Here is a 22785-nt window from a genome sequence, read left to right on the forward strand (position 1 = left end):
TTGATATTTATTCCATTATGATTGACATTCTCAGACTTCTATTTATCCTTCTCCATTCCTTGTCATTGCGTCCTTGAGAATCACATGTATTTATCTTTCTCTTATATTCTTGATCATACTTTCCAAAGTATTCACTCAAGCATTTTCATATTCCAGAACCTAAAAAGCCTCCAGTTTTTGACCAGCCTCTTCAGCCAGCAGCAGGAGAGGAAGGTGATACGCTCCAACTTAGCTGTCATGTCCAAGGATCAGAGCCAATCCGGATTCAGTGGCTGAAAGCAGGGAGAGAAATAAGAGCTTCAGACAGATGCAACTTCAGCTTTGTTAATGGAGTAGCTCTTCTAGAACTTGCTGCAGTTACCAAATCCGACTCAGGAGAATATGTATGCAAAGCTTCGAATGCAGCTGGCACTGATACTTGCAAATCTAAAGTGACAGTTAAAGGTATAGTAACATGGAGAAAATCAAGGCATAAAATGGAAATGTCAACAAAAATTCTATCCCACTTTGTTTTCTGTGGAACAAAAAGGTTAATAATCTCAATAATCTTATAACAAACTATTTTTATTATTTAGTTATTTGTAAAACTGTACAATCTGGTAGAATAGTATATTTAACAATAATTTATATCAATTAGTGACATAAACAGTGGGAGATCAGTGTCAGATCAGCAATATATTCTTACAAAGAACAATTTAGTTTCTAAATCTAAACACCAAATTTAAGTAAAATGAAATCTAAATGAGTGAAATATTGGAGATGCATATTTTATGGAAAGGATCTGAACAGTAGTGTTTATTAAAGGAAAGTACAGAAGGAATTCAATTGAGCATATGGCCTTGGAGGCTAGTTGTTTCAAGACTGTTACAACTCTGACATTTTAATCTTTTAGCTGAAGATAAATACTGTCCTTCCTAGTAGGTCTTGCCTTACAATTGCGTAAAAGACACAGAAGTTCAGTAGTATGTACGAACAGTGTCTTTTTCACTACACAGGTAGCCACAAGGCTAAGAACTATGTAAATGAAAAAAAAAAGAATCTAACAGATCACCGATAAAAATATGCAAGTAACTCTTACAGTGTAATATCCAGAAATAGACTGAAAAGACAATATCTCACTAAAAACTAATCCATTTTAGAGAACGAGGCTTCTTATTTGCATATCCATCTATAAATTTACAACCATGTAGAGTAAAATTACCTGACTGAAATTAATGAACAGCTCAATATATGATCCACAGTGTTCAGTCTCATCTGCAAAATACAACTGAAAGTAAAATACAACTGAAAATAAAATACCAGTTGATTAAAACAATATTCAAGTATTTTACATTGTTATCCCTCGCATAGTATTTTGTTCCATCTCAGGAATTAATTCCTTTTCTTACAATTCCTTCAGAAACATCATCACGCGTGAACATAAAGTATTACATGAAACCATCTTTTGTAACTATTTGACTCTGTTTTTTTAGAAAAACCAGCAGCTGCACCAGCAGCTAAGAAAGCAGAAGTGGAAGGCAAACTTTATTTTGTGTCAGAGCCTCAGAGTATCAAAGTCATGGAAAGTAAGAACTCTTTTCAAAACAGTACCTTGTCTTCTATTTCCCTACACCTTTTGTTTGAGATTATGTCCCTCTGTCATAAAGAGGTGGAAAGACTTAGCTTCCTCATTTGCATCTTTCTGCAGAGACAGTTGCAACATTTATGGCAAAAGTTGGAGGAGATCCAATTCCAAATGTTAAATGGATGAAGGGAAAATGGAGGCAACTCAACCAGGGAGGCCGCATTATAATCCAGCAGAGAGGAGATGAAGCCAAACTAGAAATAAAGGACACAATAAAAACTGATTCTGGCATGTACAAATGTGTAGCTTTTAACCAACATGGCGAAATTGAGAGGAGTGTAAACCTACAAGTAGAAGAAAGAAAGAAAGAAGTTGTTGAAGGGGATCTCAGGGCAAAACTAAAAAGGTATATTGAAAGTTTTTATAGATTAATTTGCTATCAACACAGAAGAAACTTTTTTTCTTGTACATCTCAGAACAAGATATAATTTTAAAATATTAATTAAATATTAATAACTGTACTAAAAATAGAAGCACCTGACTAGATTAAACTGAAGGATTCCACTGCACAAGGCAGTTCTAAGGTGATGAAATTTCTCATCAAACAGCTTTCTAGGAATGAAATGCTGTATATTTAACTTATGCTATTCATTTGCATAGCACTCCAACAAAAAAGAAAGAAGAGGAAGAGCAACCTATTGATATCTTGGAACTTCTCAAAAATGTAGATCCCAAAGAGTATGAGAAATATGCTCGCATGTATGGAATTACAGATTTCCGTGGCCTCCTGCAAGCCTTTGAGTTACTAAAGCAAACTCAAGCAGAAGAAAGCCATAGATTGGTAAGATACAGTGTGACTGCAGCATTGGCTTTCTTAGGGGTAACATGGTTACTTTGAACAGACTTGGTGTCCATACTCTGAAGTTATGATCCGTGCAGGAATTTCTGGTTCCTCTTCAGTTCTTTTACTGACAGTTCTCAATTTCTTGCATGCTCAAATCCAAGAAGAGTAAATGGGCCTTCTGGCTAAGTATGCTCTATCTTCAGAACTTCATTGCAATTGTTAAGATGGGAAGATATGCTAGTTACAGTACAGTTACAGAAAATTTCGTGTAGGAATTAATTCTATGTTGGATAAACGTGACAGCTTGACATTTAGTATCCTTTAATATTTGAGTATATTCTGCATTTTATAGGAAATTGAGCTCACAGAAAAAGCTCAAAGGGAAGATCAGGAGTTTGATGAACTTGTAGCTTTTATTCAGCAACGACTCTCACAAACAGAGGTAATATGTTTTTGGACTAATTTGTGAAATGTTCAAACGTGTAGCAAGGAACTTGAAACTAATTTAAACTAATATTTTTCAGCCTATTACTCTGGTCAGAGACATTGAAAATCAGACGGTTTTAGCAGATGAGGATGCTATCTTTGAATGTGAGATTAAAATTAACTATCCAGAAATTAAACTGTCATGGTACAAGGGAACCCAGAAACTGGACTCCAATGACAAATATGAAATTAGAATTGAAGGTGATTGCCACATACTGAGAATTAGGAACTGTCAGCCTGAGGATCAGGGAAATTTCAGAATAGTGTGCGGACCACACATTGCCAGTGCCAGGCTAACTGTGATTGGTAAGTGTACTTTTGAAATATGTATTTGAATTAATTTATATTTTATTTATTCCACTCTGATCTCTACTTAAAATACTCTACTTTTAACATGCTAATAGAACCTGCAGTTGAACGGCATCTTCATGACACTACTTTCAAGGAAGGAAAAACATGCACACTGACTTGTCAGTTCTCTATCCCAAATGCCAAGTCTCAGTGGTATAGAAATGGGAGACCTATTAAGATAGGAGGGAGATATTCAACGCAAGTCTCTGACAAAGTACACAAACTCATCATCAAGGATGTTAGAACAGAAGACGAAGGACAGTATACCTGCAAGCTTGACAGTCTAGAAACAACGGCAGATCTGGCCATTGAAGGTTTGTAAATATATAGAATCTCTTTATTACAACAGTGATAGAAAATTTCTGGAGGTTCTGTTAGCAGAACAAATAAAATTAAAAATAATTTCTGAAAGACATGTTCCCAAACTTACAAATGGACTAAATACAAATTTTACTGTCCTTTCTCTTTGGACAGTATGTGAAATACTTGGGTACATTAGTTTTTTTGACTAAACCATCATTAATATTGTTCCCTGGCCTGCAAACACTCTGAGTCATACTAGCTTCTATTTTCTTTGATACTCTTATATTTTTCTTGGACTTTCTCTTTCTTAATTATTCTTTATCTTTAATTTCCTTGATGGCCACTCTTATATAATGTATCTGCACAGCAATCTTGTTATAGTTGTATTCTTATGTCTTCTAATCTTCATTCTTATATCTAAAACTTCACAGAAGATGGAATGCCTTTTTCTTACTCACTCAAGATTTATTGTTATTACCTCATTATAATTTAGCTGTTATGATTAAAAAATGAGAAGGAATTAGCAAAGGTAAATGGTGTGGTAAGGAATAACAATCTATGTATTTTTTTGTTTCTAAAACCAGCGGAACCAATTCAGTTCACGAAGAGCATACAGAACATTGTTGTGAGCGAACACCAGTCTGCAACCTTTGAGTGCGAGGTGTCCTTCGATGATGCAGTTGTGACATGGTATAAAGGCCCCACTGAACTGAGAGAGAGTCCCAAGTACAGCTTCAGAAGTGAAGGTCGTTGTCATTATATGACTATTCACAATGTTAATGCAGAAGATGAAGGTAAATATGCATGGAAAAGCTGTGCTAGTGCCATTGTTTTATCTGATTTTGTTGTCTGGTTTTGAATGATAGAAGCATATAAATACCAACATTCTTGGCTGCTGCAGGTGTATATTCTGTAATTGCTCGTCTTGAACCAAGAGGAGAAGCAAGAAGCACTGCAGAGCTCTATCTGGTAACCAAAGGTTAGCAAGTTTTCTAAACAAATTTGTGATCATAGCCATGTGCAGATTTGTTTGTTTGAAATATGATTCTGGAAAAATCAATAGTCCTAAAAAAAATCTAATATTCTTTTGCAGAAATCAAACTGGAGTTGAAGCCACCAGGTAAAGTTCATGAGCAAGACTGGCACAAGATCATATCTGTACTCTGTCGTAGATTTAGTGCATTGATCTGTTTTATTTTTTATTTTCAAATCTTTTTTTCCTGGTTATAGTAAGTAAAACCTATTCCCTGAAAAAATATTCCTCATCCATAGACATGTGGAACTATTTATTCTTGTAACTAGGTGCAATGAATACTGTGATAACTGCATCATCAGTGACATTAATAGGGACCCTATTTTGTACAGTACAGGATGCCACATTCTCTAAAACACCAAAGGTTATTTTTGTTTGAATTGCTAAGGAACAGAACAATGAAGTACCAATTAATAGATATGATGTCCTCTGCGCAACTGAAAAAAAACAACCAAGAAGGCAAAATCAGTAGCAATCATCTTCTGAAATATAATGATTTTCTTTTTTAAATGTTCCTGAGAACCTACTCCAAATGTTGCACGAATTATTTAGAAATAAAATGTAACATTATACAGTCTGTTCAGAAAAGGTTAATACAACTAGTTATCGGTTGGTTGGCTAGCTTATTCTTGAGGAGCAAGCTACAATCCTTGTATGTTACACAAAAAAATTAAAGCACCGTGAGCTATTATTCTTGGGGAGAGCATACTGAATATTTTTATTAGTAGTATTTATTAAGTCAATTAAACATTTTGATTTTCTAGATGTTCCTGATGCTAAGGTTGCAGTTCCACCTCAAAAACCAGCTGAAGGTAGGGCAATAAACCGTACTTGTTCTATATCTACACTGAAGCAGAAGGCCAGTGAGAACCTCAGGGAAAAATCTTAGACAGCTCAGTGATAAGATCCGGATAATTGTTCTTGTGCAAATACAATATGGGCAAGACTTGGCTTGGATAGGCTTCTTTGCTGTGTGGTAGGTGAAAACTCTACACAAGTAGTGGTAGGAATGAAGCCTTTTTTCTTAAAAAGAGTTAGTCCTTTCATCGTGTTTTCCTATCAGTCTGTTGTTCATTTGATCTTCCTTTTACTTCCATCTTCCTCCCTGATAATTTTTTGTTTTCATCTCTTCTTCTTTTTGCCACAGAAATATCTTCTAAACAAGCTGTCTAAATTACTGCCCTCTAAAAAAAAAATAATCTTTTAGAGCCATACAATGGATTGCACATTTATTGCAAATGGTCTCTCCCTGGGCTCTGGGTTGGACTACAGACTACAAACATTATTTATACTTCTGTTATATTCACTAGCTTACTATGAACCTTAGAAGCTCAATCTTCTTGGGTTTATTTCCTGGGTAATTTGGTAAATGTTTGCAGGGGCAGCAGGAGGGGAAAGATTTCATATTTAGATGAATTGCTATCAGCAAAGATAGGAGAGTGATGGCAGCAAAGAAAATAAAGCCAAGAAGGTTCAGAGTTCAAATAGGGGTAGAACAGGAATTTCCACTCAAAATATATTTATTCAGCTACTGTAGATTGTGAGAATGAGCACTGTGTTTGCTCTTACTCTGTAGCTGCAATAAAATCATATAATCAAACCAGGTTTTTTTTTCATAATCAACTTTTTTCATATCATACTCAAATTATGTTCTAAATATTTCATTTTTCCTACAAGCTGCCCCTATTCCTATTCTTCTGCCTCTTGTTCCACCTCCAGAGAAGAAGAAGCCAGGTCAGAATACTTACAGTATTTGAACAGTGTGTACATGTTTCATGACTGTTGGGCTTTGGTTTTTTGTTTGGTTTTTGGGGGCATTGCTTAATTTATTTTTAATTAACATTTTAAAATATTTTATTCTTAAGCAGAAAAGAAGGTTCCACTAAAGAAAGTCCCCCAAAAGGTGGTTAAAAAAGTTCCTGAAGAAGTTCCACCACCTAAAGGTAACTTTTTTTCCTTTTTTTTTTTAACTGTTTTAAAAATAGTAGAATTACCTGGTGGAAACAAAATGTTTTGTTTTGCAGTACCTTGAATCAAACACAATTGTTTGATTTTTGTCTTTATGTTAAAAACACTTATTTAAAATCCAAGCTGATTAGGACTGCTTAAAATATAGACCCTTAAACTGTCTGTGAAGGTGAAATAATTTCATTACTGTGAACATCCATGCCTTGCAAATTCCAGGCTATGATATGAATAATCAATTTTATTTTTTTTTTCAGTCCCTGAGGTGCTACCAGAGAAGCCTAAAGAGGTCAAAATAACATCCATGGCAAGGAGAGAAGAGATACATGAAGAAAAGAAGGAAATATATGAAATGCCTAAAGAAACTTATGAAGAATGGGAAGAAGATTATGGTGAAGACCATGATTATTATGTCAAGGAAGAAGGCTATGATGAAGGGGAAGAGGAATGGGAAGAAACTTATGAGAAAAGAGAAGTGACTTATGAAGAAAAAAGAGTCATTCATGAAGAAGGTATTTTAATTATCATACCATATTGTTTTTCTCTTTTCTCATATTTAATCTTGTGGCATCAATATTTTGAACCAAGCAACATTTTTAATTTTTTTTGTTACAATAACTGAAACTATAATATGCTGACAAATTTTAACTGACACTTGATAAGCCAAGGACCCTGGTATGGCAAGGTATATATGCAGATAAAAATGGATACATTATAATACATTATAATGTGATTGCTAATGGACTTTGCAGGTCTTAAAAACCTAATATGAGACAATTTATATTATTTATAATGATATGTGTCATTTTTAGTTGTTTGGATGTTTCTTCTATCATTTTCGTATGTTCTAGATAAATTTGATTTATGTTAAAAATTTCCCAAAAATGCTTTATGTTAGTGACTATATTTTGAAATTTCTTGCATGGCATAACTGTCTTAGGTATTAGTAACCTGTATTCCTCTGGGAACAGAATTTGGCTCTAATGAGAAACCATCAAACTTGGAAATAAGCAAAACATTTTACTGCAACAATTGGATCTCCAAAACTCTGTGTTTTTCAAATTCATAAAATTATAATGTCATAACTAATACCTTCCTGTCTATAGAGCCTTTAGGCAACACATTTTTTATCATTAAGTGATTCTATTGTGTTTTTTTAAGTGGTTGAAGTTCCTAAGAAACCTGTGCCTGAGCGAAAACCACCAGCAATTACAGCTGAAAAGAAGGAAAAGAAGGAAGTAACAGTTCAAAAAGGTATGAGTTTCCTGCAAAAATAACAAGAACATGCAGATTAACATCTCTCATGCGTCTCCTTCAAGGTGAATGATGCTGGTTATTCACATTTCCTTGGGAGGGAGAAAATTTTCTTTGTGTTGGACAGTGACATGAGCAAGGGTCATGGCAATCCTTCCTCTTCTCCCACCTTATATACCTAAGCTCTTTGCTTGATGGTGGTTGAAGCAAACTAAGAACTGATGGCAAAACCAAACTGAGCTTCAGTTATCCTTCCTTCTCACTGTTTATTAGCCTAGGGTGTGTGGGTGTAACTATTGAGCGTGGAAATGCTGCACATCTCTCAGGGGAGAGTGGGCACTGAACAGTGCACAGGATACACAAACTTTATAACATCCTAAACATGAAAAGAGACAATTCTACCTGGTTTGTGTCAGGAAGATAATTTACAAGATTATTTAAAAAATAAATCTACCTGAATTACTTGCAGTTGTCAAGAAGCCTGTCGATGAAAAAGTGGAGATGACCACTCAGAGGGTTGCAGAAGAAAAAGTCAAACGAGCTGAGGGTAACTACTGTTTAATTACCTTAATGTCATCTTTACATGAAAGTAGTGGCTATTGTTACTTAGCTGATCTGCATACCCTTTATCTTTGCTTAACAAGGGTCTGATCAATTTTTCGGTCTTTGAAAAATCTAATAAAAGCTTCTGCTTAATTCTTTAGAATAAGATTAAAAGCTTTTTAGGGGAAAATACTAAATGCAAATGCTAACTACCAATCCTTTAACAACAGAAGTGAGTGTAAAATTGCACTGGGTGAAACAGTGTGTCTCACTCTAAGCTGAAAAGGGGAAATTCCCATCTTGCTCAGATTTCCATCTTGACCCATCTACCAGGATATCTTGGTTAATTGTTTGGTTATGAAATAAAGATTTACCCTTATTCTTTCAGCAACTACTTCCTTTTTTATAGCAGTTCCCATTCTACAGCAAGATTTTATCAGCTGCAATTCAATATATGTCAGGAAATGACCTGTGTGCTAAATGCCCTGAGTTACCCAGCCCATTTGGACGGTAACAATAAAATAAAAAATCACATTCCTTTTGCTGCTTTGTGTAGTTCCAAGATGTATGACTTAGCTAATGAGTTAGCTTCTTTTTGTCTTTTTTATTGTATTTTCAATATTACGGCTAGATAGCTGTAGAAGTATTTTAATCTCTTTGATAAATATTTGACTGAATAACAAAATTCTAATGCCAACAGTTACCAAGAAAGTTGTACCACCAAAACCTACACCAATGGTCGTTGAGGAAAAAGTTATGAAAAAGGAAGGTACAGATCAGCATCTCTCCATTACAGTTTACATTTTTTCCAGCATCCTGTGTGTTTCTGTGCATCTTGTAAATATGTGGGCCTCTGTGTATCTATGTGGATCTATTGTACTAGTCATACGGTGACTACTCTCAGTGTTTAAATAGTATGTGTACCATGCTTTAGTCTTTCATAAAGTCTGTTTTTAACATGTTTGTGGCTAGACTTTTGCTTCATGTTTAAACAGCTTACAGAATATTGCAGTATGATTTAGCTTTTTCTTCATCTATTCTGCCTGCTTACATAATAAGCCTATTTGTGTCCAAGTTACCAAAAATATCTTTGAAGAAGTGCCTTGGGAATTCTTTTGATGGACTGTTTCCAAAAGCCTGTGCATGCATTTGTTTTCAAATGTTTGGGTTAAAGGTGTCTCTGTCTGTAGTCTTTAACAAATACTAAATATTATATTTGTGTGCTTGTTTTGTGTTCAGTATTTTAGAATATGAATACTGACTGTCTAAATATGTCTAGTACTTTAATGTGCAATACAGATAAAGATTTGATAAAAACTCACATGCTGACTACCACTAATCTGGATCTAGAATATAAAATACTAAAACAAAATCCTGTCTTTAAAGTACCGACAGTAGAAACATGGACTGTTTCAGAAGAAAAGATGTCAGTTTCTGTCCACAGAGAAGAAGAGTATTCATATGTTACAGGTATGTACAAAACCAAAAATCTGTGAACCCAAATCAAAAACAATCAATCCTACTAGACTTTCTTTTGATCTATTTTTATGTATGGCAAATTACATATTTAGACACATCGTATATTTGTCTTTCAGTATGCCTTGCTTCTTTTTGTTCATTGTGTGATGTAGCCTTAGTTTTCTTTAACCTAATAGATGGCAACATTTCAACTATTTTATCTTAATATTGTTTAAATGCTTTTCTTTGAAGAGCCACCAGAGCATGAGAAAACAGTTGAAGAAAGATTCTATGAAGCTGTTTACCCAATTGAAGGTAGATTGATTAAGGATGTGAGGCTACACAATATTTGAGTTTATTTGTTTGTTTGTTTGTTTGTTTTAATTTTAATCAAATTCATTGTGAGATTTGCTGTTGGTTTTCGGTATTAAATTTTTTTACGTATTAGCATACGTTTCAGTGACCATTGTGTACTGGACACACATAATATCTTCTTCAAGTTTTTCAGATTTACTGTGGATACTGATATTTCTTATCTCAAAATTTAATATCTTTAAAATTCCTATTATAGCACAAAGAGAAGTTGAGGAGGAGGAAGAAGTCATTTCTACAGAACTGGAAATCCCTCATGTTGAAGGTGAATAAAGTCTTTGCATCATTGTGCACCCCATTTTTCTGAACTTTCCCTTTATCTGTCTCTAAAAGTGTTTACCAGAGGATAACATAAAATAACTGAGATCTTTTCATTTCTCTATGGCTCTACTCTCCAAAGTTCCAGCCCTACTGCATTTCTGAATCTTATTATTCTTCAACACTGCTTTAAATAATTCTTTTAATAGCTTTTTTGAGATAAGTATATTGTATATGTTTGATAAAACAGCATAGTTTTTGATATAGATTGTTTGCTTATACACCACGTTAAAAGCAGCCTACTGTGATTTACCAAGTATTTGAACTGTCTCCTAAATGATCACCACCTATCTCTTTAAAGTGCCTGAGGTACCAAAGAGGCGTGTTCCAGAAGAAAGAAAGCCTATTCCTGTCCCTAAAACAGAAGCTCCATCGGCTAAAGGTATTTCTACTGCCCTAGTAAAAAAAGAAAAAAGCAAAACTCAAACAAATTGTCTTTCATTGTATTATATTTTGTGTTTTCTTAAAAATCTTATGAATTTACTCTCTTTGTGTCTTTGGTTTTGTATTACCTCCATATGCATTATTTGATTTGGCATTGTCTCCATTGCACATATTCACTTTTTCAATTGTGCTGTAACAACTTACGACTTGAATTTGTCTCAGCTTGAGCCCTTCTCTTTCCTAATAGTCTTGTGCTTGTTCATATGTAGGTTGTGTGCCTTTTGGAGACAAGGGTAGGGTGTTTTTACTTCAATAGAGTCCCATGAAATGGGATAGTGCAGTGACTTTGACAGTGGAGTTTTATACTGTTTCAGTGTCTTTCCTGTATAGTCTGTATATGTCCAAAAGGCTGTACATTGTGTGGGTTGCAGTGCTCAGCTCCTTGTCCAGGCACTGTGTTCATTCTGTAAAACAATCTTGGATTACTGAAATCTGTATAAGTGTTCTGAGAGCTAAAGATCTCTTACTTTGACAATGTTTTCCAAAGTGCCTGAAGTCCCTAAGAAACCTGTTCCAGAAAGGAAAGTTGCTGTTGCTAAAAAGGAGGTGGCTCCCCCAGCAAAAGGTACAGTATCTTTTGAATGTGAGCTTTAACCAGTCACGTGCTATTGTCCTGTTTTCCTAAGTGTTATTCATTTCTCAACATAAGCATATGATATGTGTAGTCTTTGTGTGTTTTCTTGGATGTATGTTCTCATCTAAGACATTCAAAAGCCTTAGAAAGATTACTTAAAAGAATTTTAATACCTTTATAGTTTCTGAAGTGCTAAAAAACCTGTGCCTGAAGAAAAAGTACATCTGTGTTCCCAAAGGAGAACATCTGCATGCCAAAGACATACTTACTGATGGAGTGTACATTACCTGTTGAATTTTATTTTCCCATTAGTCTGTATGTAATCATGTTTGGTTTTATGCATAATCCTCTTTTTTGTATAATTCTCTTTTTATGTGTAATTCTCTGTGCATGTATGAGAGTTTTTAAGGCCAAGTAACATATTTGAGCAGCTCTTTTTTCAGTTAAGAATTCAGTCTTAAATAATTTGACAGTCTTCGAGCAACTGGTTTGATTTTATTTTTTTTCAAACGTATGTTGCTCTTGTCATATCTCTCTATGTTAAGTGTATGAATGTGTTATGTGGTATGTCTTGATATTCTTATAAATGGATTCATGAAATCTATAATACTCCAATAAATCTTTGAAATACAGAATTCAATTATCTTATATTTTATCCTTTTTAAGTGCCAGAGGTGCCTAAGAAAGTTCCCCCAGAGAAAAAGATTGAGGTTCTAAAAAGAGAGGAAGCTCCAACACCTAAAGGTACACTTAAATAAATAACATTCTTTTCTTATTACCTTAAACATCCTGTTTATGTGCAATTTTAGTTTTTATTGTTAAGTGAATCCGGTTTTATTTGTACTTCAGTTACGTTAGATATGTATCTTTTATGTCAGTTTTGTGGATAAATGTGCTATAGATGCAGTTTTAAAGCACCAGTTAATTTTAGTTAATAATATTATAATTAATATCTTTGAAGTGCAAGAAGTACCTAAGAAACCAGCTCCAGAAGAAGCTCCCCCTGCAAAAGATACAATACAGTTCACCACAATATCATTTACTGTAGTCTTTAGACAACAGTATTTTTAGAACATACAGTATTCTTTAGAATATTTAATTTGTTTTGGAAACAAAATATGTCTATGTGTAGTCTTTTTGAACAACACATTTATCTTACATGATGCATTTGCCAGTTTTTACTCCAGAGGTTCTAAAGCACATGCTTTTTTTAAGTGCCTGCAGTTCCTAAGAAACCTATCCCTAAAGAGAAAGTATCTCCTGCTGTTCCTAAAAAAATTGAGGCTCCTCCACCTAAAGGTATGCTTTCCAGTAGAATATAAGACTATGCTGTTTCTCAGCTTATGTTTATATGTTCTGTATTGTAATCAGTTGTTGATTTGTGCTTCCCCTGTGAATTCTGCTGTTCTGATTTAGTGACAGTGAATCATTACATTATGTTGTATATGTTGTGCAATACCTATAAATATATTCTTTCTGAATATTGAATCTCTGTTATATGTTATGTGCTCAGTACCCTTAAGCAATTCTTTGGAAACTTAGATTTAGCATTTTGCAACATTGCTTTCACAATGGAACTGGAAAAGTACACATTTAATATTATTATCTTTCAAAGTGCCCGAAGTGCAGAAGAAAGCCACTTTTGAAGAAAGAGTACTTATTACAGAAGAAAGAATATCTGTTGCCATTCCAGAGGAAATACCACTACCTGAAGGTACACTATAAACAGACGAGTGAGAAACTTATGCTTTGTCTGCAAGTCTGTTGTTCTAACACCAAGATCAAAATACACAAAAATTTTGTGTTAATTGTCTTGTATGAATTTTGTGTTGAACATTTTACAGATTTGCAGGCAGCTAAGAGCCTTCTGAGCGTCATTTACCATTTCAGTCTTGAATGCCAGGATCCCACCACATTGACAGGAGTGGAAACTCTACCACGGAATATAGTGATCTTCAGATCAGGCTCTCATAAAATTGTAGTAGCAAATATGGATATATGGTTTAGTTTAGACTCCTCTAATTAGGGATGTAACCATCCATTTGTCATACTCTATACAAAGCTCTCTGTAGCCCTGCAGGTAACAATATTGTTTCCCTCTGCAGTATTATCTTCTCACCAGCTTTCAGTTCACACTCTCATACTCAAGCAAGACAGATCAGTTGTTTTAATTTAGAATAATTCTGCATAAAATCTGCCTCAAGGTAACAAATCAGCATTTTGTCTGGTTTTATATCCCATTAATAACTATCCAGTGAAGACAATTTATATTTTCCATTAAAAAGCATAAATGAGTTTTTAGAAGCAAATATGAAAATCCCCTATCTAGAACATGAACTTGTAAATTATATTCCTATGGATATGTGCAGTGTTAATTTCTGTTTGTCTCCTGCAAATTAACTTTTTGCCCAAAACAAGTTGATGTTTTCCCTGACACAACAAATGTGTGTTGTTGATGTGCACATTCCAGGCTTTTCTTTCAGTTCCTGACTTATTCCTTCCCTCATCTTGTTCCTTTCATTCTCACTTTCATACACTTGGATCAGGGAGCAACCTCCAATTTTTTGACTCTTATTTCCTCCACCTCAGCCGTTGTGATGGGGAAGTCTGGGGACCTAAGGCATTCTGATGAACTGGCAGTTGACCAGTGTATGGTATTAGAGAGATACAACAACACACATGGACAAAACCTGTAATTTAGAGCAAATGATACATATGTATGTGCACAGTACTTTCTGTACTGTATGGATATCTGTCATTATCATATAGAGTTTGTAAGAATTGCTCTTCATCTTCTCCATCCATCAATCCCTCCCTCTCTCCATCTATCCATCCACCAAAAATACTAAAACTAATAATTTTCCTTAAAGAACCAACAGTAGAAGAATGGTCTGAAGAAGAAAGAGAGGAAGTATCTATCTCCATTCACAGAGAAGAGGTTTCTGAAGGTATGACAACAATTCAGGAATACTAGGCAAAAGCAAAGAAGTAATTTTTATTTTGTACCAAAAACTAGTGTGGATTAATAGCTACTTTAAGGAAGAATTTACTACTATATAAATACATTTCATAACTTACAAATTTTAATACTAAGAATGTTTACAATTTCTATTACCTGCTTTTGAAAAATGTAGTAGTTAATCCCATTTTGATATAGGGAAAATAATGAGTATCTCTTTGATATTGAGATCTGTCAGCCCTTCTTTACAAAAATCCTCTGTTGGAAGCTCCTCTTCCACCAGGTTGCTTGAATGAAGTAAAGGTCCTTTAGGATATCATGGTGCCTCTGATTATTCAGGCAATTTCAACATAAAATGACTGTATTGTTTCCACCTGTAAGTTTATTGGTGGTAACATAATACTGTGAAGGACAATAAATAACACTGATTGACTCAATTTCTGTTCAAAGGGACACCATAGAAAGATTTTTCCAGGGTCAACTTTTGTCAAGGAATTTTCCTGGTATTTGGGAGAGAAGCTTTCTCAAAATGGACAAATTCCAACATTAGTGAACTAGTAAACAGAGGAATGGACTGAGCATTTTCATATTCCATGCAAATTCAAGATGAGAGCTCAGTCTCTCAGTTGCATTTAAATTGCTTGGAATGTTTCCATTGGCCTCAGAGAGAGCAGGATGACTTGAGTGTAGATTTTGTAATACCAGAGGTGTCTATTAGGAATGCACACTGCTTATCCTTATCTTACAAATATTTTGTTGTTTACCAGGGCAACCATAAAGACAGTAATATATGTCAAGCACTTAAGTATTTTTATATTTTACTCTTTCAAAGTGACTGAAGAAGAGTCTTACTACATAGAGGAAACAGTAACAGTTCCTAAAAGAGAGGAAACCCCAGCCACAAAAGGTATATGTTCTTTGCACTACAACATATTGGTTGTTTCATTACTCAACATTATGTTGCCACTCTATGTTTATGTCCATTTGTGGCTTTTTTGTTTTAAAGAAATATGTTCATGTTGTAGTAATACTATACCTCTATGTAAAACTATATATTGTAATTTTTTAAAGTGCCTGAGAAGTACAGGAAAGTTGTCCCTGAACCAAAAGTCCCAGCTGCTCCTAAGGAAGCTCCAGGAGTTAAAGGTATAAATGAGTTCCTCAGCCCGGTGATGTATCTTCAAGGGGATTATGTTTGTCTTACTGTCCTGCTTGTACATGTTGACACAAGTAGTGTCTGTTTGCAGTGGTAAATGCTTGTCTCAAATTCCATCTTATACTTTGAAAATGATTGTTTCTTGTACCATGAAAATTATTGTTTGTGCTAACTTGGTAAAACACATTGTGAAGTAGGAGGCAATTTCAAATATTACGTCTTAATATTCTTTCTCATCTTCCTTCTCATCTTACTCGTTTTTCTAAAGTTCCTGAAGTTCATAAGAAAGCAGTTCCTAAAGAGAAAGTACCTGTCCCTCTGTCTAAAAAAATGGTGGCTCCACCAGCGAAAGGTATAGCAGTGGTTTATTCTTGTTGCAAAAAAATTGTTTTGCTTTGTTCCGTCTTTAACATATTTGCATGTTGACACAAAATATATTTCCCATATCAAATTTCTTCAACATTAAACATGTACTTATATTTGTTTGTCTACCATGACACCTGTGACCTGTGCTGTCTTGATGAGATTTATTTTATTTCATCTTCTATCTTATGTCTGTTGGTGAAATCAATCAAATTTTCTAAAGTTGCACAATCTTTTTTAAGAACCTGCAGAAAAACAGGTGCCCACTTTTGAGATCGAAGTTGAAGAACCTCCAGCAACCAAAGGTAAACAGAATATTATGATCATAGAGATTCTTTGGTTTGGCCTAGCAGTATTTGTGTTTAGGCATTTTACTTAAATACAGTTTTGTTTGTTAGTATCTGTAACCTTTGTCTGGACCTCCCCTGTCTTTTGACTATTTACTCATTTTTGTGCTATGGCTTTAAAATACTCTCTTCTGCAGTGTCTCGTTTTTGTTGCTATTGAAGTTCACTTAGCACTTTCTTTTTAAACAATCAGAATAAGTAGAAAAAACTTATATATATTTGTATTTCAAGTATGGCAATAAAATAATCTTACACATTATTTTTAAGTGACTGAAGTGCACAGGAAAATTATCACAGAAGAAAAAGTTGCAGTTGCTAGAAAAGAGGAGGCTCCACCAAAAAAAGGTATATAATTTTCAGAGTTACACAAGAGAAATCTTGTTTCAGAGTAGTGGTTTATATATATATGTCTAGTTATCTAACATAAACTGTATTGTTCAGTGTTTACTGTCTTTTTTTTTTTATTTGAAGAAATGTCAAGTCTCTACATTTGTGTTTTGTCATCTGATTATATTCATATACTGTGATTAATTCAGCATCTTTTAAAATAAACTCTTTTTAAAAAAGTGCCAGCAGTGCCCAAGAAAGCTGTGCCAGAAGACAAAGTACCTGTTCCAATTTCACGGAAAGTGGCAGTTCCACCAGCTAAAGGTATACAAGTTCTTTTGAAAGTAGAGAGGGCTTCTAAATAATAGATGTCCATGTGCATTGTACTCACAATCTGCCTGGTTAATCAAATCTGTCTCTCCTGATTTGATTATAAATGAAAAGGACCTTTGTCTTCTCCCCTGAAAAGAATGCAGAGGGTGACAGAGAATAGAGATACACCTGCATTCCTTGCATTTTCTAGCTATTATTTAACTTCATTGATCACTGGGTGCTTGAGTGCCTTGCAAAGCTGAGTAAAGACATTTACTCAGTGAAGAAGTTAAATAAATTTGAACAAATTTAGAAAAAAATTATCAGTGTTTTATAACATTGTCAATATTCAAGTCATGGGTCTCAAAATTACAAATATGTCCTCTGTTTCTGTGCTTTTCTTGTGTTTGAAAAGTGATTTTTTTATGTATCCTGTATGTGTGGTGTTCTGTGGTTGAATTGCATTTCTGAAAAGTCTGGAGGCAAAATATTTACATCTTGCTTTCATCTCAATCGTTCCATCTTACTTCACAATATGTGAATATTTTGTTTGGTTTTGACTTGTTTTGGTCTATATATCTATTACTCTAATATTATGTGTATTATAGTAGTACGTATTATTTTAATATTTAACTGCATTTCTGCTGTTACTAAAACAGTGTTTCAAAGTGTCTAATTTTTCTGAGCAATTTATTTCTGCAACCTGCCAAATTACTGGTCTTCAAAATACTTAATGCATATCTAGCTACTATGCACTAAAGCTTCAGTTGATCATTTTCTCTATTAATTTACGTGTCTTTATGGTTGTATGTCTCATGTGACTGTTGTTTTTATTATAAGTATATTTTCTATGTATTAGTGTACTACCTCCCTGTAATTTTGTCCATTACTCTTTTTCTGAACTTCAGAAAGTGTGTGATTTCTTTTAGAATTTAGTATTCTTACAATTACTATCTTTAAAGTGCAAGAAGTGCAGAAGAAAGTTGCCAGAGAAGAAAGAGTATCCGTTGCTGTTCCAAAAAGAAAAGTGTCTCCACCACCAGAAGGTACTCCTGCCCATGGATTAATCTATGAACATATTGTCCTCAAGCAATATGACCAGAATTTCAAACCTATTGTTCTGGCACCTTTCTTGACGTTCAAATTTAGAATCATAGAATCTTTTAAGTTGGAAAAGACACTTAAGATCATTGAGTCCTATTGTTAACCTAACACTACCAAGTCTATCAATATGATCCACCATAGTCCCAAGTGAAAGTTTACAGAGTCTTTCAGAAACACTACAGACATTTTCACCAATTACTCTGGGTATTACTCCTGGTGTCAGGAAATAATAATGATTTTCATAAGAAACTCCAAGTGGGATATTTATTATTGTACATGATATCATACCAGAGAAAAAAATATTAATGTTAGACTTTGTCTTTGAAGTACCAACAGAAGAAGAACACTGGGCTATTTCAGAGGAAGTATCCATTTCTCTCCACACAGAAAAGGAGATTTCATATGCAGGTATGAAGACTAAAAAGAATCTGTGTCCTGTCCAAATTTACATCTTGTCACCTACTTTAAAAAAAAAAACAAACAGATAGCGAGAACAAAAGAAAATTTCATGTCCTTTGCTTGTTGCCAGTCTATCATGAAAGTGAAGATCGTAGAATAGCACAAGACAGTATTCCATTCTCATAAAAGGCTTAATTCTTTCCTCCTGGCTCACTGCTGTTGTCATAGGAGAACCCAAAAATTTCACTAGGTCCTCCTTCACAAATCTTGCCACCTGTCCAGCCTTTGAGTGGAAACAGGACAGCCTTTTCTTTCATTTAAATTAACATGCTTTCTTTTCCGAAAACAGAGCTGATCCTTTCCTGTTTTCTAAGAGCAATTCCTCACCTAAATCTGAAGGTCAAATAAAAAATCATTAGCTCTACTGTTGCCCACATGGCTGAGACACTTAGCACGATCATGTAATGGATCTGCCTGCTCAAGGGCTTTGAACAAAGTGCACAGCCTTTAAAGAAAATTCGTTGCTCTTTCACTTTTGGAGACCACTTATTGATTTGTGAAAAATGGCCCACAAGATGCCTCACACTTACTACTTTTAGACCTGCTACTGTTGATAAATGGTATTATCATATTCACATAATGAAAGATTAATACAATCGAATCAGTGCAAAGCTAAATAATATATTTAGTCTCTAATGAGAGGGGGACAGGCATATCACGAGTAGTTAGAGGATCTTTGACTGGTTCTCTGTAAGGCAGGTCTGATTTGCCAGCTGGTGTGGAGAAAAAAAGGTCAAAGCAGAAGGACGTTAAATGCAACAGTTCTCCAATGAGATACCAGGCAGAGGTGTTTTAGCTGAAACAAAAGAACCCAAAGGAATCCGAGTTTCCTGAAAAGAGCACTCATGCACAATGCAGTTTGTGTTATCATATCCACCAAAGTTACCAGTTCCAATCAGTTTTAGTTTAAGATTTCAAACGGAAACATACCTGGCACTTTTAATTAAATATCTAGTAGGACTCTGCCAGAAAATACTTAAAGAGCTAGACAGTCTTCACATTGCCTCAAAAATAACACCCACGTCAAGACTTGTGGTAGCCACTCATCTATGTTCACTGTAGCTCGTCATGAAGAAAGCATCTAGAAATTCTCAAATCTATCACTGACAGAAGGGATTCCATCTCTTAAGATGGTCAGAAAATAAAACCCAATCTGTGAAGAAAAGGCCAAAGTTATTCTCTAACTTGACAAGTCTCCCAGATGTTAAAATGCCAGGGTAATTTTCTGTGCAGTTTCCAGCTATATTGACATCTGCCTCAGAAGACAACATCCATGCACTTCTGTAAAAGAGAATATGCTGCTTAAACATAGCATGCATTCTGTCCTAAATAAATCTTAAATACTGAATTTATCCACACCTTAATCTTCTGGACATTCTCCTGCTTTTATAGGAAATGGCTTCTTGCCATGTCTGAACAAACAAGCCACTTCATAAAGTAATTGACAGAAGAGGAAAAATACCTTCCTCACTGAGCAATTAATTCTTTTGCCTTTAATTAGACTAGAGGTCTTATCTATTGTTAGTTCACTCTCAAAGTTTTTCTCCAGGTGCTCCCTCACCTTCATCTATGGTTTTCTAGGGAAATCTTTTGTTGCCACTGAACAAGGACTTTTGATCTATTCCTGAGGTAGTGCAGTGTCACTGCTGAGGAGAGAGGCTGCTACAGTGGACAGTGAAATTTAGTGATTTTGTAATTGGATGGATTTGGATTTTGAGTTCTGCCCAACAGGAAGCTTAGCTACACTGTTGGCAACATTGGATGAAGCAAGAATCATATCAGCTGCTTATATTGGTATCTTGAAAAGTTTGTTGTTTCTTAATTGAAAAGTAGTCTAGTGACTCCCCTAACTACATGTCTAGTGTCAATAAGCACACTTGTCTTTTACATGTCAGCCATGTGTTTGTAAGATATCTTTTTCTGTTTCTTGCCAAGAATATTTTTGCTTTTAAACAATATGTCTAAAAATTCTTAAATGTAATTGTAATGTATCTTTTAAGTGCCTGATGTACCAGAGAGAGCTATCCTTGAAGAAAGAGCACCAATTTATCCTCCTAAAAAAATAGCAAGACCGCCAGCCAAAGGTATACTGGATAGAGCATTGAAATATGGTATAAATGTTTTTTGTGTCTTGTATGTTCTGTGTACAGTGAGTACTGTTTGTTTTCTGTGGAATGTTCTTCCTTTGGTTAATTCCTAGTTGACAATGCCTTGTGATCCTATTGTTAGTAAGATCTATGTGCTAAATTTTAAGGTTCTTTTAATTGGTATCTTTTCAAGTGCCTGAAGTACGCAAGACAGTTGTCCGAAAAGAAAAAGCATATGTCGAAGTTCCTCAGTATGAAGAGGAAGAAGAAATTCCAAAATATGAGGAGGAAGAAACCACCAGATATGAGAAGGAAGTAATCCGTTACAAGGAGGAAGTTCACCACTATGAAGAAGTTAGTCACTATGAGGAAGAAGTTCCTCAGTATGAAGAGGAAGTCACACATTATGAAGAAGAAGCTGCTTATTATGGAGAGGAAGTTGCTGAATATGAGGAGGAAGAGTCAGAGGTTCCTTATGAAGAGGAGGCTCCTCTACCAGTTAGAGGTATACTTTAGGGTTTGTGTGAGAAAAAGCAGTATCTTTTCATTCCATTAAAATACCAAAGCTTTGTTTTAAAATGCTCTGGTGTGCTTTACAGTCTGCTTTTCTTCAAGATGTTTATTGATTAGTATGTAGTTTAAAAAACCTGTGATGACTGTACGTCTACTCTTTACTACTACCTCTATAAATTTAAATGTTCCATGTCATACATGTTCATTCCTCTTTCATATGAACTGGGTATAACTCGCTAAGAAAATTTAACTGAACTTAATTTCATCCTCATTTGGAATCCACTTTTCCTATCAGACTGTGCTTGAAATACTTAGAAGTGCTTATGCGATGTCTGCAATCACAGACAAAAAATATATTTGTCTAGAAAATAGGTAGGATACGTGATTTAGGAAGACAAATTCCATTGAATTCCACTCAGAAATCTTTGAAAACCCTATGGTTGATGTCTATTTCTGTCCTAAAGGGACATGAAAAAAAAAGATACAAAAGTTTTATTGAATATCCATATTTAAATACTCTTAGTTGTAGATGTTTCCCTTAGGACTAATTTTTATGGTACTGGTATACATTTTCTACATTGTTAGTACAGGATGAACATGATATTCACTTCTTAGGAGAACTAGGTCATTCCAAGACCTTGATACATAATAATATAAAGATATGAATAATCGATATCCGATTTTCCAAAATTACATAATCATCTAAGAGTATTTAAAAATGCATCCTTTCCAGTCCTGATCCAAATCATTCCATAATGTCTTTTCCCCAAAAAGAAGTTCAGAATTTCTTTTGATTAATTAGTGAATGCCAAAATTATACTTAACACTGTTTGCAGTAGAATTTTGACAAATTGATTAGCATATTTTTCATAGTTGAGAAAAAGTGAAGCTGCACACCTCAAAAGCCAAGTTAATCCTGAACAGGAAGATTAGTGTTGGTTAAAATTTCCTTTGACTCTGTCATAGTAGCTAAGTTTAATTCATATGTGCTCCAAACTTCCTTCAGTATGATCAGAGCCAGTGGGACTCCTGTCATTGTAAAACTTTTATGGATATTTCTGAATTTTGGAGTACAAAAAGAAGTTCAGATACATTTTAGTTGAAACCTTTGCCTCACTGCAGTTAAAGGGAAAGTCTGTTATTTCAGAAGAATTAAGTGGGGTTTTTAAAATATTTCATTTACCCAACAAATTTGGTATAAACTGCTGGGTACTTTTAATGTGTCCATAGTTCTGTGCTTGAAGTTAAGTCAGTTGATAAACTAGATGTGCTTGGGTCTTTTGGAAGAAAATCAGCATTTTATATTTAAGACATATACAATAACATGATGAGATGCAACCTATTAAATGCCTGAGTAGCATTAGGATCATAGTTCTAGGGAAAAATATGGAAAAGTAGTAAAAACACTAAATATCAAATACAGCAATTCAGTAATTGTTTATTACAATGTTTGTATTTTTGCAAATTTCCCACTGTGACACTTTATAATCCTCTTTAATAGCTGCTTCTAAGATGGCAAACTCTCTCTTAATCTTCTGATCTGCAAAAAAGCCCTTGAAGTTAAAAACACATTTACTGATGGTCTCAGTGGCTGAGCTGGGAGAATGGACATAATAGCAGCTAATAAAATGTTTGCTATTTTATTTTGT

At 34.5% G+C, this 22785-nt stretch overlaps 1 protein-coding gene across 1 annotated transcript in view; it reads left to right on the forward strand.

Annotated features, from left to right (window-relative positions):
- Positions 1-22785, forward strand: part of TTN (titin) — a 237364-nt gene that overhangs the window by 83615 nt on the left and 130964 nt on the right. Inside the window, exons 95-130 of the mRNA XM_027678451.1 lie at positions 157-444; positions 1473-1565; positions 1688-1970; positions 2225-2405; positions 2761-2850; positions 2933-3200; positions 3299-3559; positions 4133-4342; positions 4450-4527; positions 4642-4668; positions 5346-5393; positions 6259-6315; positions 6450-6524; positions 6804-7058; positions 7708-7800; positions 8270-8347; positions 9044-9112; positions 9730-9813; positions 10054-10116; positions 10373-10438; positions 10793-10873; positions 11423-11500; positions 12176-12253; positions 12725-12808; positions 13125-13223; positions 14380-14457; positions 15301-15375; positions 15540-15614; positions 15893-15976; positions 16230-16292; positions 16602-16679; positions 16902-16985; positions 17936-18019; positions 18405-18485; positions 20537-20620; positions 20817-21128. Coding sequence (XP_027534252.1) covers positions 157-444; positions 1473-1565; positions 1688-1970; positions 2225-2405; positions 2761-2850; positions 2933-3200; positions 3299-3559; positions 4133-4342; positions 4450-4527; positions 4642-4668; positions 5346-5393; positions 6259-6315; positions 6450-6524; positions 6804-7058; positions 7708-7800; positions 8270-8347; positions 9044-9112; positions 9730-9813; positions 10054-10116; positions 10373-10438; positions 10793-10873; positions 11423-11500; positions 12176-12253; positions 12725-12808; positions 13125-13223; positions 14380-14457; positions 15301-15375; positions 15540-15614; positions 15893-15976; positions 16230-16292; positions 16602-16679; positions 16902-16985; positions 17936-18019; positions 18405-18485; positions 20537-20620; positions 20817-21128 — 4185 coding nt within the window. The remainder of the gene's footprint in view (positions 1-156; positions 445-1472; positions 1566-1687; positions 1971-2224; positions 2406-2760; positions 2851-2932; positions 3201-3298; positions 3560-4132; positions 4343-4449; positions 4528-4641; positions 4669-5345; positions 5394-6258; positions 6316-6449; positions 6525-6803; positions 7059-7707; positions 7801-8269; positions 8348-9043; positions 9113-9729; positions 9814-10053; positions 10117-10372; positions 10439-10792; positions 10874-11422; positions 11501-12175; positions 12254-12724; positions 12809-13124; positions 13224-14379; positions 14458-15300; positions 15376-15539; positions 15615-15892; positions 15977-16229; positions 16293-16601; positions 16680-16901; positions 16986-17935; positions 18020-18404; positions 18486-20536; positions 20621-20816; positions 21129-22785) is intronic.

Source organism: Neopelma chrysocephalum, unplaced genomic scaffold (assembly GCF_003984885.1).
Source record: "Neopelma chrysocephalum unplaced genomic scaffold, ASM398488v2 Primary Assembly neopelma1_44, whole genome shotgun sequence".
Taxonomy (NCBI): Eukaryota; Metazoa; Chordata; class Aves; order Passeriformes; family Pipridae; genus Neopelma; species Neopelma chrysocephalum.